General features: G+C 43.8%; 1 protein-coding gene across 50 annotated transcripts in view; it reads left to right on the top strand.

Moving 5' to 3' along the window:
* The window catches only part of nfixb (nuclear factor I/Xb), a 217,732-nt gene that overhangs the window by 66,438 nt on the left and 135,516 nt on the right, over positions 1-15,778 (top strand). For 37 of the 50 annotated variants that reach the window (XM_078161138.1, XM_078161115.1, XM_078161122.1 and 34 more), the window contains one exon: positions 8,111-8,642. In XM_078161138.1, the coding sequence (XP_078017264.1) occupies positions 8,111-8,642 (532 nt within the window). Of the gene's footprint in view, positions 1-6,568; positions 7,592-8,110; positions 8,643-15,778 lie in introns of those variants that run through there. The other 13 variants (XM_078161135.1, XM_078161117.1, XM_078161125.1 and 10 more) reach the window with 3 other exon arrangements.

Below are 15,778 nucleotides of genomic sequence, written 5' to 3'. Positions count from 1 at the left end.
CCCTCCTAACCCCGTCTCCTCCGCCACCTCCCTGTCTGCTCTGGCCGGGGTCAGAGGGAGCCAGTGTCAGGCTCCGTCCGGGGTCAGGGACACTCAGCTGGGCAGGAGAGGACACAGCCGAGCCCCGCCAGCACAGAGCGGTGCTAATGAAGGGCCAGGCGGCTGCGAGGCCCTCGGGTCATGCAGACAATGGTTTAATTGGTCTAATGAGATGCAGCGTGGCCTTGGCGAGGTCAGGTACCACAGGACGGAGCAGGACAAAGCAGGGCGGAGAGGCCTACTGCTGGGCGTCGTGGGTCAGAACAAGAAAGAGAGGAGTTTGTGGAAGTTTTCCTCAGTTAAAGATATTTTACATGTGATGTAGAAAACTCTGGGCATTCAGAGGGGTTGAAATTATTTAGATGAAACATTTCAGTGTTGGTCGGAAAACAAAACGTTGAAGCCAAGGATTTATCATAACAAAAAATAATACGTCTCGCTGTGCCAGAGTTTTGATTATTTGGCTTTAGGATTTGGACTTTAGAGCAAAGCTCACTTTCACCTCCACTGTTTCTTCGAAAGTCAGACGAGGTTGCCGGAATAAAAACTAAACAGATGCTTCCAACTGCTCCACAGTTTTAATTGCATACATTTTATTTGCCTCCATTTTATGTGCATTTATGTGGAGAGTTGTACTCTGTGAGCGAGCAGGACGGCCTCCTGATGACTGGCTTATTATGGTCTTAATATTTAGGATTTTATTTGCACTGTTGCAGTTGTTTCATGCAAAATAAAGACAAGTATTTTCTGATAAATGATACTCACATATATCTGCAGTGTTCCACATTGAAGTGGCTAAAAAATAGAAAAATATAACATTATTAGACCTGAATTAAATTATATTGTTTCTGGATCTGTTTTAGATTTTTTAAAAGCAATAGCATGCAAATAATGGAGGAGTTAAATAACAGCAAGCAGTGAAATACTCATTTTAAGGCTGTTAATGCAAAATGAAAAACAAAAAGATATGAACTATTTTAAAGGCTGGAGCCTCCTCTGTGTGAATGCAGAGGGTTTTGCAGCCGCACTAATGAATCAAACTCTTTTTTTTTTTCTCAGAGTAAAGAGCCTTTTCTCTCCTCGCTGAAAGAGTTAATCTGAAGTTGGCAGCCAACTCCACAGTCTCGGTCAGACGTGCAGAGAATCGAAAAATAAAGGACTTCAAAATCATTTCTTTTGTCTCGTCATAGACTGTTTAAATTCAGCTGAGGGCTTAATGCAGCAAATTGTGAAATGGAAAGCGACGCTTTTTTGCGATGATAAAGCGGTTTTCCAGGGATTTAAATATTCATAATTATCAGAATATCATTTTAATATTTCAGTTAATGTCGGTGTATTTTTTTTAAATAGTCACACTTGTTTTTTTTCTTTAAGAAATAAAAATAAATTACACAATAAGACAAAACGATCCAGACTTTAACCTGCATCATATTTCATATCTTCAGCAGTGATCCGGGTCATTCAAGGCCTCACATTCACACACTCCTCACACACATTTTCAGGACATAAATCCACGTGTTATGAGGCTCACTGACGTCGGGTTTTAGTGACGGTGTTTCACAAATGTGTTGCTTGCGGGAATGCCAGCCCGTTTTTTATTATTTATTTATTTTTCTGCCCCATTTTTTTTTATTTCAATGTACTCCTGGTGTAATCCATCGATGATGTCTTCACTCTTTTTTAAGTATTCATATTTCAAGTGCCCTCTGAGAAGAGAGAGAGAGAGAGAGAGAGAGAGAGAGAGAGAGAGAGAGAGAGAGAGAGAGGGGGAAGAAGTGATGGTGCGTTTTTATTTTTAAATTTTGGCTGTGTTTCCGTCATATTAACAGAGTGGGTGATATTTGAGGGAGATAGGTGGAGGAAATGTCGCTGGGGATTAAATTGTGTGAATATCGATCTGTTAGATGAGCTCGCGGAGGGAAAGTTTAAAAAATAAAATTATTTTTATTTATTTTTAATTTTTATTTTCAGGCCTGTAATGTGTCCCAAAATGTAAAGGATATAATGCAGTTTGATCACTGCGCATTATTTATTTAGTTAATTATTTATTTATTTAACGGGACTTTTGAGGTGAAATGCCGCAACAAGGGAAACTCCGCTTGCGCTTGCACCTGCACGCGCTCTGATGTTTTCCCGCCGCTGTGTAAAAATACCAGGAAGTGAACACCGTCAGCTCCAACTGCTAATTGATAATAATAAACCCGAATTAAAGCTAAAGGCCAGAGCGGGGTTGGCCTTAATTTAATTTCCAGGTAAGCAGATTAACCGAGAAACACTTTAAATGTCGATAAACTGTAAATAAGCGCACATTTAAATACCTGATATTGAGGCCTAACGTCAGTGTGGCAGCAGATAGTGCAGACATGTCTGAGCTCACCCACGGAGACTTTGACTGATTTTTCTCCCCCTAGATTTTGGCAGTTTGAGAGAATCTGCATAACAGTTATTCCTAGATTTATTTCCTTTTTCAGCTCCGTGGAAGGCAAACAGCATAGCTAAGGAAAATGACTTAAACCCCCTTGTAGTCAAATTCCGGTGACATGTGAATGGTGGTTTATTTGCATTTTGGCAGGGTCACCCAGAAAGACTTAATTTCTACTGAAAAGCAGACACACAGGAATCACATTCAAGTGCCAGTTAAGTTTCCTGATTTTTGTTGCACTGCAGGTGGTGACGGGAGCAGAAATATATATTTGACTCTCTCACACACACACACACACAGAGAAACAATAAGATTTTTGAATGCATTGGCTTGCTTTTGTTGCTTTATCTAACCCTGGTCAATGACACACACACACACACACACACACACAGAGTGAGCAGGGATGAGTGTGGAGGTGTGTGTTGTCCTTCACAGATGATGAGTGAGAGCCAGTGTTTCATGGCTGGAAGATGAAGCTGAAATGTAGTGAGCTGTCTGGAAACGAGAGCAGAGGCCGAGGTGGTTTATTACTCTGTGTGTGTGTGTGTGTGTGTGTTGCATAATGCAGTGTTGCTTTGCTTAAATCAGAATTTCATTTACCTCTGGCTTTTTCAGGGCAACATGACTCGTCATTTTCTTTGGAAAAAGGAGAGAAATATACGAGTTAATATGGTGTGTGAACACAGCTAACACTCATTTTCATTATTGATTAATCTGTTGATTACTGCCTCGATTGATTGGTTTGCTTGGGCAGTGGTTACAGGCGTATTATAGACTCCATTGTGACGTCTTTGAATTATCATTTTGTTCGACCATCAGTCCAAAACTTAACAGATATCCAGCTCCATATCACACGTGGCTTCAGTTTCTCACTGTGAGGCTGCAATCAGGAAACTATTTTGCTATTTCTGCATTTTTTTATTGTTAATTAATCCGTCAGTTATTTTCTCGATTGATCATTTTGGCTGTAAAATACCAGGCAGCTGTGAAAAATGCCCATTATGATTTTCCAGAGTCCAGCGTGACATTTGACATGCGTATTTTGAGTGACCATTGGTCCGAAACTCAATTGATATTCAGTTTTGTATCATGCGTGGCATCAATTCCTCACTGTGAAGCTGGAATCAGGAAACTATTTTGAACTATTTTGGTATTTCTGCTTTAAAAAATGACTAATGATTATTTTTATTGGGGAATAATCTGTCAGCTATTTCCTTGATTGTCTATAAAATGCCACACAGCTGTTAAAAAAAAAAAAAAAAAAAAGCCCATAATGATTTTCCAGAGTCCAGTGTGACGTCTTTGAATTGTGATTTTGTCTGACCATCAGTCCAAATCTTAACAGATATACAGTTTTGTGTCGTACGTGGCATCAATTCCTCCTTGTGAGGCTGCAATCAGGAAACTATTTTTGGTATGTTTGCTTTAAAAAATGACTAATGATTATTTCTAGTGTTGATTAATCTGTCAGTTATTTTCTCAATTGATCATTTGGTCTATAAAATGCCTGTTATGATTTTCCAGAGTCCAGTGTGACGTCTTTAAATTGACATTTTATTTGCTTGTTTTGTGTGACTATCGGTCTGAAACTCGCTAGATATTCAGTCTTGTCTCGTACGTGGCATCATTCTTCACTGTGAAGCAGGAATCAGGAAACCATTTTAGTATTTCTGCTTTAAAAATGACTAATGATTATTTTCATTGTCAGTTAATCTGTCGATTGATCATTTTGTCCATAAATATCAAACAGCTGTGAGAAATGCCTGTTATGATTTTCCAGAGTCCATTGTGACGTCTTTGAATTGCTCGTTTTGACGACCATTCATCCAGAACTCAGTAGATACTCAGCTTTGTATCATATGTGGCAAAAGGAAGCTTCAGATCCTCATTGTTGAAAAGATGGAAACCAGTTTGGTATTTTTGTTTTAAAAACAACTGTAACACTCAGGTCTGCAACTGATGATTATTGTCACTGTCGATTAGTCTGTTTATTTTCTGTATTGATGATTTTGTCTGTAAAATATCAAACAGCTGTGAGAGATGCCTGTTGTGATTTTCCAGAGTCGACAGTGACATGTTTGACTTGCTTGTTTTGTGTGTTCGGTCCAGAACTCAGCAGATATTCAGTTTCGTATCATATGTGGTATTTTTGCTTAAAAAGAGGACTGTAACAGTCGGGGGTGCAACTCACGATTATTGTCATTGTCAGCTAATCTGTTGATTATTTTCTTGATTCATCATTTTGGCTGTAAATTGTCAAACAGCTGTGAAAAATGCCCGTCATGATTTTCCAAGGTGACATCTTTTGATTGCGTTTTGTGACCATCAGTAGATATTCAGTTTCGTATCACTTGTGGCAAAGCAAAGCATCAAATTCTCATTATGGAGAAGATGGAAACCAGTTTGTTATTTCTGCATACAGAACAACAGATGATCAGAGCTGCAGCTGAACGTTATTTTCACTGTTAATTCTCAATTAATTGATTCGTTATTTGGTTTAGAGAGTGGTGAAAAATGTCGATCAGTGTTCCCTGGTGTTCTTGTTTTGTCCACAACCCAAAGATACTCAGTTTATTGTCACAGAGGAGGAAACAAACCAGAAAATATTCCCATTTAAGAAGCTTTTTTTGTTGTTAAAAAATTCCTCGAACCATATAATCGATGATCAGATTAGTTGCCGATAAATGTAATAGTTGACAGGTAACCAGGGTTGGAAATTAGCACCAGTGATGAGCCAAAAGCTGGTGAAATGTGCGAGTGGCTGCTGGATTTGTTTCACTCGCCAGCCAGAAACCAATGTATTGAATGGCTGGTAGATTTTGGAGTCCAGCAGCCACGGTGGCAGGTGGACAAAGATATGAATTCCAACCCTGCAACTAATCGATGAATCGTTGCAGCTGTAGGAACAATTGGTCAATCAGGATAGTTACAGGTTAATTTTCTGTTGTTTGTCTAATCGTGTTGGCTGTACACACGTCTGTGGTTGTTGTTGACCGTTGTGAGCGGACAAAGTCCTCGCTAACGTTGTCAGAGCTCCTGAACTCAGATTTCCTCTTTTTGTTTGGAGCCTCAGTCCCAGTCTGTGATTCAGCAGCACTCCTGCCTTCAGACTGTCTGCAGAGCAGGTGCAACCCTGAATGACATGCTGTCACGATGAGGCAACATGGCAGCCGTCGCCGCTCACACACCGAACGCCAAAACCCTCCCGGGAGTTCAGGAGGAAGGCGCAGAGCAAATTTGGGTTTGGGGGGGATTCGGTGGCTGGTTGGTTGGTGAACGCTCGGGCTGACCGTTTATCTGCTGCTCGCAGTGCTGTTCAATACAGCTGAGGCGAATTTGCTCCTGCCTCTGAAATTCTGTAACCATTTCTGCCTCTAAATCATCTCGTCATTGATTTGTGTGTGTGCAGTCGGAGGAGTGTGGCTGCCCGGGTTTGTTTCTCCCTCTTTGTTTGCTGTGGTAAACCCACGAGCAGCTGCCGGTGGTGGGGTCTGGAGGGATTCTGAAGCTGTGTGTCCTCTCCCTGCCATCCTCTGCCAAGGTGGCATTATGCAAGCGGAGAGAGGGGTAGAGGGAGACAGAGGAGGGCGGGGGGTTTGAACGGGGGGTGTACGAGGGAGGCGAGGCGGGCGATGGCGGCCATAGTAAAAATGGAGGCAGGCTGAGGGCTGCGGGGATTGGTGCAGGAGAAGACTTGCTCCCTTGAACTTTGCCTCCGTGTCAGAGTGGAACTTGTCGATTTGGCAAATTGTGCAGCGTCGGACGAGGCTGCGCGCTCTCTTACACTCCCACCTGCTCTCTCTCTCTCTCTCTCTCTCTCTCTCTCTCTCTCTGCTGCTGCGCGTTCTCTTCCTCTCTCCCTCTCTCCTCGCCACTACACCCCCCTCCCCACCCTCTCCTCTTTCTCTTTTCCCTCCCTTTCAGCTCTTGAAGCTAACGCATTGGCTGGGCTACAGGCATCTTGTTGCCAAATAGGTGGGCCCTACTCGTGTTGGCAAAGGCTCAAGCAATGGTTAGGGAAAGAACGCGGAGAGGACGAGAGACGGCGAGCGCGAAACAGAAAGAGAAAGAGAGAGAGTTGGAGAGAAAAGGGGAAAAAAGAAGCAGCACTCGGCTTTGCCAGCGGTCGTATGCGCTCGTCCAACATTGATTCGGCTCTCTATTTTTTTTTCCCTATTCTGTGCTCTGCTCTCCCTGGCCCCCCCATCTGTGTGTGAGAGTGTGTGTGAGCGTGTGTGTGTGTGTGAGTGTGTGTATGTGTGAGTCTTGCGCCGGGCCCAGGGATCAGAACAGACACTTACACTTTGCCAAGGATTTTTTTTTTTTTTTTTTTTTTTTTCAAGGTTCATTTTTTTAAAATTTTTTTTTATTTTTTGGAAAGCACAAAGGACTGTTTATTTTAAGTGCATCTCTCCCGTTGTTGAAGTTTTTTTTTTTTTTTTTTTTGTCTCCAAACACAGTGTAATACTGTCAACATTTCTATTTTTACTTGACAATTTTTGTTGCTACAAGTTTTTATCTGTCATTTTTGGCGTTAGTGTAATGAGCTGCTGGCTGCCGTCCTGCTGCAGTGAATTTTCTCCTTCCTAAAAATCTTGGGGTTTTTGCTTTTAAACTTTGGCCCGCTGTTTTTAGTGAGCAGCATATTCTGCTAATTATTATTATTTTTTTTTACAACCTCCCCCCCCACCCCCCAAGTTTTTTTTCATCTCCTAATTCTCCACACCCTGCCAAACCAGCGCTCGCTTTACATTGGGGAGCGCGGGAGGGAAAAAAAACTGGTGCAGGAGATTTTTTTTTTTTTTTTTTTTCACTTTAAACGCTGTGCCAAATTTATGATGAGAGTGCAAAATGGTAACTACCAGGCCGTCTGTCTTCCTCTAGCAGTGTGGTTTTCTGTGGTGATTTCTGTCTGCTTTCAGTTTGTTGTGGAAATGTGAGTCTGGTTGGAGCTCCCTTTGCATGGTCGCAGAGATAGGAAATGGTATGGCTGATCTTTTAGCTGCACATTTCAACAGTGGTCTTGTGGCGGCAAAGCTTGGCGGTGGTGAGCGACCGGTGTGTGGCAACCCTGGCACAGGAACGCTGTGGCGAGATCTGGGCTTTGTTGCCCAGAGATATGTAGTGAAGGTATTATGGTACAGCAGAATAACTTTTCTCTTTACGGCAGGAAACTGGGAGCGCAACTTGGCTCAGCTGTCTTTTGGATTAGAATTCATTTTGTCTTTGTTGTCTTCAATGTTTTGGTGTTTATTGATGAAAAAGGAGACTTTGCATTTTGCAGTTAAGATTAATTTTCTTGTTCATTGCTGCATATTTATTTATAGTTTGTCTGACTGCTAATAATGATGTAATGTTAAGACATTTTAGATATTTATTTTACATTGCTTTTTTGAATTTAGATATTTTAGTAAACTAATTTTAAATTAACATGTAATTGTAATGAATTAGATTTTGCAAACAATAACAATTTAATCACTGCATTTTCTTATATTTGTCACATTTTTACTTTTACAATATTTCCTCTTTTTTTCATTTAAAATCATCTAAATGTTTTCAAAGTTTTATTTTGGAGATGTGCATGCTCTCTTTCAAACTAAAAGCCTTTTTCCCAGCCTCCTAACGCCACATGTCTCTCTCTCTCATCAGGATGAATTTCATCCCTTCATTGAGGCCCTCCTCCCCCATGTCCGTGCCTTCTCCTACACCTGGTTCAACCTGCAGGCCCGTAAGCGCAAGTACTTCAAGAAGCACGAAAAGAGGATGACCAAGGACGAGGAGCGCGCGGTGAAGGACGAGCTGCTGGGAGAGAAGCCGGAGATCAAGCAGAAGTGGGCCTCGCGCCTGCTGGCCAAGCTCCGCAAGGACATCCGGCCCGAGTTCCGCGAGGACTTTGTGCTCACCATCACGGGGAAGAAGCCCCCCTGCTGCGTGCTGTCCAACCCCGACCAGAAGGGCAAGATCCGCCGCATCGACTGCCTCCGCCAGGCCGACAAGGTGTGGCGGCTGGACCTGGTGATGGTCATCCTGTTCAAGGGCAGCCCCCTGGAGAGCACGGACGGCGAGCGGCTGGTCAAGTCGCCCCAGTGCTCCAACCACGGCCTGTGTGTCCAGCCGCACCACATCGGAGTGACGGTCAAGGAGCTGGACCTCTACCTGGCCTACTTCGTCCACACACCAGGTACGTATGTATCACTGTACACCACACACACACACAGGTCAGTGTGTGAGACCCTGCCCCTCGCTGTGCACCGGGCTGAGCCAGGCTTTGATAAACCCCGTCAGGACGGAGCTAAGTTGACATTTAAAGGGACAGTCTGCACAGGATCATCTTTTAAAAAAAGTCTCTCACGTAGATGTTTCTATCTGGTTTAAAGAGATTCTGAGAATTTGACAGTCAGGCTTAAAACCTGTGTTTACCTAGAGATATGTTTGCCTCGGTACATTTGTTCAAGTATTTGTGTGCAAATTTGTCTAAATCCAAATGTGCATGTTTTCCGGTGCCATCGGTAAACAAAAGCATCTGCAAACCTGTTTATCTGTGTGAGCATGCATGTGCATACGTGTGTGTGTGTGTGTGTGTGTGTGTGTGTGTGTGAGGCAGTTTGTCATGTGTCTGTAATCCATGTGTATGTTATTGTGAGATTGGTGTGTATCAGTAGCAGTGTGGTGTGTGTGTGCGTGTGTGTGTGTGTGTGTGGTGGTCTGGAGAGTACAGTGACAGCTGGCCCGGTCCCAGGTAGTTTAGGAGGCAGCGAGAGTCAGCCGGTCCGCAGCCTCAGCCGCCTCAGCCTTACGCCACTCTGCACACATACACACACTCACACACACACACACACTCATGAGTGGACACACACAGGAGCTCCCCCCCTCTAACACAACTCACCCAGGCTGCCCTGATCATTGTTTTCTGATTGTACTACACACACACACACACACACACACACACAGACACAGGTTGAGAGTTTTCTGTTTATGGCCGCGTGACTCTGCCTGTGTTTGTTTATGAGATGTTTTATTTTTCCATATTGAGCACATGTGTGTCCTGCTGTGACCATAAAGTTAAAAATAGAGGCGGCGAAAATATTTCAGTGTCATGTGTACACAAACCTGCGTGTATTCTCCGAGGGCAATTTGACACTGCCGAATGTAAGAGCCTGTGAGAATCTGTGGAGCTCAGTGGGGACAAACATGATATTGATTCTTAATTTTATTTTATTCTCGATTTGATCCAGGGTGATTCTTTTGTCTTACAAAGTAGCAAAACCAAAATGCAAAATTAACACACATAAATAATGTTTTTATTGATTTATTGACAAAAGAAACTGCTGTTATAAAACAAGATTATATTTTCTTACAGTCATTTTAAGTAATTAGAATTCTCTATTAATTCTTGTGCTGGAAGAACAGAGCTGCTGTTCACTGCATTTTTAAATTATCATCAGCATGAAGTTTGTGAGCTGTGCAGATGTCGTGTGTTTCTATTTAAACGTACAGAAACTGAGAAATGAAATTGGAAAATGAAACAGCCATTGAGGGTGAATCAGAGCACTCGTATTTGTAGATACTTGAAATTGGCTGTTTACTATATGGGACTTATTAGTGTAATTAATCATATTTACGATTTACGGTTTACAAATGCTTAAAATTAGAGCTGGGGTATGTATTGATATATCGATATCATGATTTGAGACTTGATATCGTCCTAGATTTTGGATATGTGTCGTCTTTTCCTGGTTTTAAAGGCTGCACTGCAGTAAAGTGGTGTAATTTTTTTAACTTGCCAGACTGTTCTAGCTGCTCTGTTATCTGCCTTTACACACTTAGTCATTATATTAACATTACTGGGGATTATTTATCAAAAACTCATCGTGTAAATGTTCTGTGAAAGCACCAATAGTCAACCCTTCAGGATCGCTGCAGTAAAATATTGTGATATTTAATTTTCTCTCACACAAAGCAGCCTTTCTTCAGACATGCTGTGACCACAGTTTTAGCAGTATTTTGATATCATGTTATAATGAATATATTTTCCTCCTTTTCTTTGTGAAGCTTCACAGTTGCAGCCCGGTTGTTTGTCTCCATGATTCAGGTGTTCTTGCAGGTAGTGTCAGGTGCAAACAGCCTCCTTCCTCCTCCCTGCGCTGTTATCCTGTCTCTATCTCTCCAGTAAAGGCTTCTCTTACCACAGACTGGCATACAGTTACAGGACCTTAATTCTTCTCCTTGGCAGGGCGGTGCAGCGTTCCTCTGTGACAGAGCACCCCATGCCAGGCTCCTTTCAGCCCAGTGTGTAACTCTGCTTGAGTTTGCGGGGCCTCCGTGAGCGCCTCTTCCTGTTCCACAATGCGCCGTGGCGAACCGCGGCTCAGATTAGCTCCCAGCGCAGCCTGGTGCCCCTCGGAGGAAAGCCTCTTTTTTACTGCGTGCCAGAATCCGGCAGCCACTCACCCCCATACGAACACTGCTGCAGCCTTCATCTGACTGATTTGTGTGCGGCTGCCCATCATATTTATTTTTGTGCGTATATGAGCGTTAGTACATAAATCTGTTTCCCAGTCAGGAGCACAACATGCCCTTAATTGACCATAAGCAACACTGGAAAAGGCTCCATCATAAATGAAGCTATTTTTTGTCTTTCCTGTTTGCTAAAAAAGCCCATGTGCTGTGTGCTGACGGAGCACGCTGCTGTGGGACGGTTTCTTGTTCTGATCCTGCTCAGCTTTTCCACAGCAGCCTCACAGGCCGTCTGTGCAACACCTTGCACGAACAGAGGCAACGTTAGGAAATATCTGCGATAGAAAACATCCACTTGTTTAAGCCGGAGCTGTTTTCCAGGAGGCTGTGTGGGGTTAACCAGAGTTTACAGAAGGACAGACAGACAGACAGTGGCTCCATTCTAACCTTTGGGGTGGCAGCGGTACAGTTTTATTCTTAGCTCTCCGTTCCAGGGTGTCTGTGTCTTGCGGAAGCTATCAGTTGCCAGGCCTGATGATTGGACCGCGGCCGCCTCACCCGCCTGTCCCGCCGCGGCGTTTCAGTTCTCTTGTCCCACTGATGTCACTGTCGCCAGCTGCAGGGGGGGCTCTGCTTTCAAGCGGCGTGATTGACAGAACAGGAGATACACCCCCTCCCCTCTGCACTAACCCCCTCCTCTGTCTCTGCTTCCCTACAGTCCAGTATGTGTCTCTGCTTTTGTCCAATTATAGACTTCGGCCCTTCCAGGCGGGGCGCTGAGAGCTGGGACAGATCACAGCCGCTGTACTCTGATCTGCGCTCTCTGCTCTGCAGCTGCAAAGAAAGGTCCCTCTACCAAAATTATCTTTTGACAAATACCTGGCCACTCACACACACACACACACATACACACACACAGATCAGGGTGTAATTGTGGCGCACTGATGAGAGTCGACCCCAGAAGTGGTTCATTTTCTTTGCACTGATTCCGCTGCATCTGATGATGATAACAATAATGGTTCAGGGATGTGGAGGAAGTGAGGGAGATAGAGAAAGAGGGGGGATCTGATCTCATCTTTGATCACACGTCTGTCGAAACCAAAGTCTGGCTCGCCAGTTGAGCGCTGTGGGCCTTCCTCCACCTAGAGACCCCGGATCAGGTCATGTTTTTCGAGCGTCGTGTTCCATATTTGTCAGTCTGACGAAGCCGCACGGTTCCAGCATTAGTCATGTTTGGAGCCGGAGCTGCCTCATACAGCTTTCATTACTCGAGCTGTTATGATAAAAAGATGTTTCTGAGAGTGCAGCCTCCATATCTGTTCTCTGTGCAGGAGACAGACGGACCAGAGAGGTGCCTGGGCCAGGTCCGAAAGCCAACTGTGTGTGTGTTTATGTGTGCCAGACTGTGCCGTATCTCCGTGCTGCTGTGGTGCGGACCTAAGATGTTCATTTACCCATCAGTGTGCGTCTGTGCGTAGTCCGGCGTTACAAATGGCCAAGAGAATATCTTTTAATAGAGGTGAACAAAGAGAGGAATCGACAGGGAGGCAGACTGAGAGACTTAACGCCTTCACGTCACGCTAATCCATCAAACACATCTTATCTGCTCTGCCCAATATCCTGAGCTTCAAAGGGAAGTAACCTTATCAGATGTGGTTACATAATGAAGAAGAGACCAAACAGGACACACCTAGACGTATATGTGTGTGGTGGTTAGCAGAATATGTGCAGCAGCGATGCTCCCGCTCAGACAGGTTATGTTGTCAGTTGCAGAAAAGACACATAATGATTAAAAGAGAGCCTCTTCTTTTCCTTGGCTGAGCGCTCTGAGCAGAGCAGAGATTTCTGGACGGAGAGCAGAATTGTGCTCCAGTGTTTTGGCAGCGGTCCGTAACCCGGGCCGACGGAGAAACAGAGAGCGTCGGCGCCGAGGGAGCCACATTCATCTGGTGTGAAAAACACTGCTGGTCCGACACTTTCAACGGAAACTTTCTTACGCTTTGTTGTCATTTGAAATAATGTGCCCAATAAAGTTTGAGCCTCGGCAAGCCCCCCAGCTCCTGACGGGACAGCGTCAGTGACACTGTGCTGTGTTAATATGCACGGCGGCGTAGGGGCCTCCAACAGCACCGGCTTGGCCCGTTTTCAGAGCCCCCAGTTTTTCCAGTTGCTTTTTGCTGTGTGTGTGTGTGAGTGTGTGTGTGTGTGTGTTGTAGAAGGAGGGAAAGAGAAAGGAAGAGTGGAGTGTGCGGAGTGTAAGGAATCGCTGGTAAACAGATTATTCCAGTATGATCGAGCTCTGAAATAAATCGGCGAAAAAGACGCGAGCGGCTGCGCTGACCTCCTTTAACCGATCTCACACAACTTTCCACCACTCTCCGGGTCGGACTGCTGAGCAGCTCGGCGGGCTTGGTACCAGGCCAACCTGCTTCATATTCACTGTAATTATCCAGTTTAGTGAATAATACTGGAAAAGATACACAAAAGACTGAGTATATGATTGAATTAAGTCTAATTTGAAACAAAGGTCAGGTCTTAGCTTTGCAAATAGAAAAATTCCTTGTAGCAGAAAGTGCCTATTGTGGGCAACATGGATTAGCTTTATTTCCTAATTTCACTGTACAGTGATTTTTAATTATTTGTGTAATTAAGGTTAATAAATAAATGTTATGGTGTCTCTTTAGCAATTTAGCAGCTCAGCTCACTTTTTTTACTCGCTAAGCAAATGGTAGCTGACATTTAACAGACAGAAATGTATTTATTTTAAATTAATTATATGCATTAAAACAGTGGTAATGAATAGAATAAACACGTGCAATAAAATAATTAGGCTCTTTATCTGTTGAGCAGTGAGAGCATTTATTTAACTGTATCCCTGAATGGATTTTCTCCCTTTTAAAAATAAGGCGCACATTTTCCCCTCTAGTTTCTTTGTGTATTATTTTTGGTCTGTGTCTCGTCTCAGTGTGTGAATTTGCATGACCAGTCCTCTCTTTCTCTGTACAGGCGCCAGGCCTGAAATCTGTCTGTCCCCTAAAAACATACGTACGTCGGCGCAGGAGGGGTGGCTTGGCTTCTGAGCCGCCTGAGCCGAGGGGCAAAGAGCAGGAGGAGAGGAGAGGAGAGGTGAAGACAGCAGAGGAGCAGAAAGGAAAGGGAAAAGGAGAGCTTCTTTTTCTGGGCCGCTTCCCAGCAGCCAGATTCTGATCGGTCCGCCTCGCGCCTTGTTCCCTCGGTCCAGTGGAGCAGAGCGCGGCGAGGCTGCCCTGTAATTGGGACAGCTCTTTCCATACGGAAAACGGGACCGGAACACCGCGCCGCCGCCGAGCACACAGTGTGGATTTTGTCTCTTTTTTCAAAATTCAAAAACCGTCTCAAATTCAAAAAATTAGCAATTATACGCAAACAAAATCCTCTTACATTAAAAAAAACAAAAAAAACAAATAACATCCTTGAAATGAAGACTAATAATGAATAGATGAATAAATATCTGCCTTTTAATTTCTCCCCTTGCCTTATTTATTCTGTCATTTAGTGGTAATGAATGTCAGTCACTGCCGTTCAGCTGATATTGAGCGCTGATATAAAGTAAAAAGAAAAGCGTAGAATAAAGATGATGCAAAATGCCATGCTGAAAACAAAGAGAGAGGGAGGGCAGATATTCAGGCTAGTGGGGCTGGTTGGCAGCATTTGGCACCCAAAGCTGCAGCTCTGTTTAGAAGGTGCCAGCTTTTCAAACCGACACAGTCTCTGCCAACTTCTCTCCTTCTGATCCTTTTCTTTCTCTCTCATTTTAACATTTTTCCCCCCATATCCTTGTTTTTCGCTTAACACTTTTTCCCCTCTGCACGTCCCCTTACACCCCTACCACCACTCCTGTGGATGCCTTCTCATAGCGGGGTTGCCAAAAAAAAAAAAAAAAACGAGCTTCAACATTCAAATTTATTTTATGGAGATGTCGGCGTTGAATAAAATGGCTATCGTGTTACCAGATGTGTTCTTTTTTTTTTTTTTTCTTTCCTTCCTCCAAAATATTTTCCACCGGCTTTTAGCAGAGCGAATATTGTTACTCGGTGTGATGGTGCTGTTGCGGATTCAGGTCCAAAACAAAATGGAGGATAAAGCGCTGCTCCTCTCCAATCAGAGGAGAGAATGATTCCACATGTGGAAAAAAAAACCTGGCAAATTAACAATTCTGAATGATCTCTCTTCTCTCTTTTATGTGAATATCATTTCTGCCTTTGCATATTTTTGCTTTTTTTGCTAAATGTCTTCAGGTGTCTTTATAGGCAGATCAGGAAATGGCAGTCAGGATTAAGGGCTGATGGCTTTAGAGGAAATGAAGAACACGTCTTGTACATCATTCGGGGCCCTTCGGAGACAAGAGCGAGGTGCCGTGAGTGATTGGAGAAAGCGTTAAACGCAGGGTGTGGGGGGTGGATGGAATTACTCAATAATGATCAGAAAATTAGAGCCATTATTGAGGGAGAGTAAACAGGCCCCTCTAAGTGTGAAAGGCTCCTATTCAGCCAGGAGCAGGAGCAGGACTCCTTTCTTCCTTTCACGGATCCACCCATGGCCTCGAGAGCCCCTGCTTTTGTTCCCTGAAATAACAGAGTGAATATATGGGGTCGAAGGGGTGGGGGTCCTGTTCCCAGTGCGAGGCACTGTATGGAGTAAAGCCACTGACTGTCAGGTGCACTCCGTATCTGTCCATCCTTTACTTCTGCTTTAATTTCTCCTCACTCTAAAGGCAGGTTCTGGCACTCCAGACTTACAGTTTTTAATCAGACTAACTTGCCTAATTAACTGATGTATTTAAACACATCAGTGTCACTGAGTTCAGAAATCCTGGCAGCT

Source organism: Epinephelus lanceolatus, chromosome 18 (assembly GCF_041903045.1).
Source record: "Epinephelus lanceolatus isolate andai-2023 chromosome 18, ASM4190304v1, whole genome shotgun sequence".
In the NCBI taxonomy this organism is placed as follows: Eukaryota; Metazoa; Chordata; class Actinopteri; order Perciformes; family Serranidae; genus Epinephelus; species Epinephelus lanceolatus.
The sequence above is the reverse complement of the archived record's forward strand: the minus strand, read 5'-3'. Positions and strand labels throughout refer to the sequence as shown.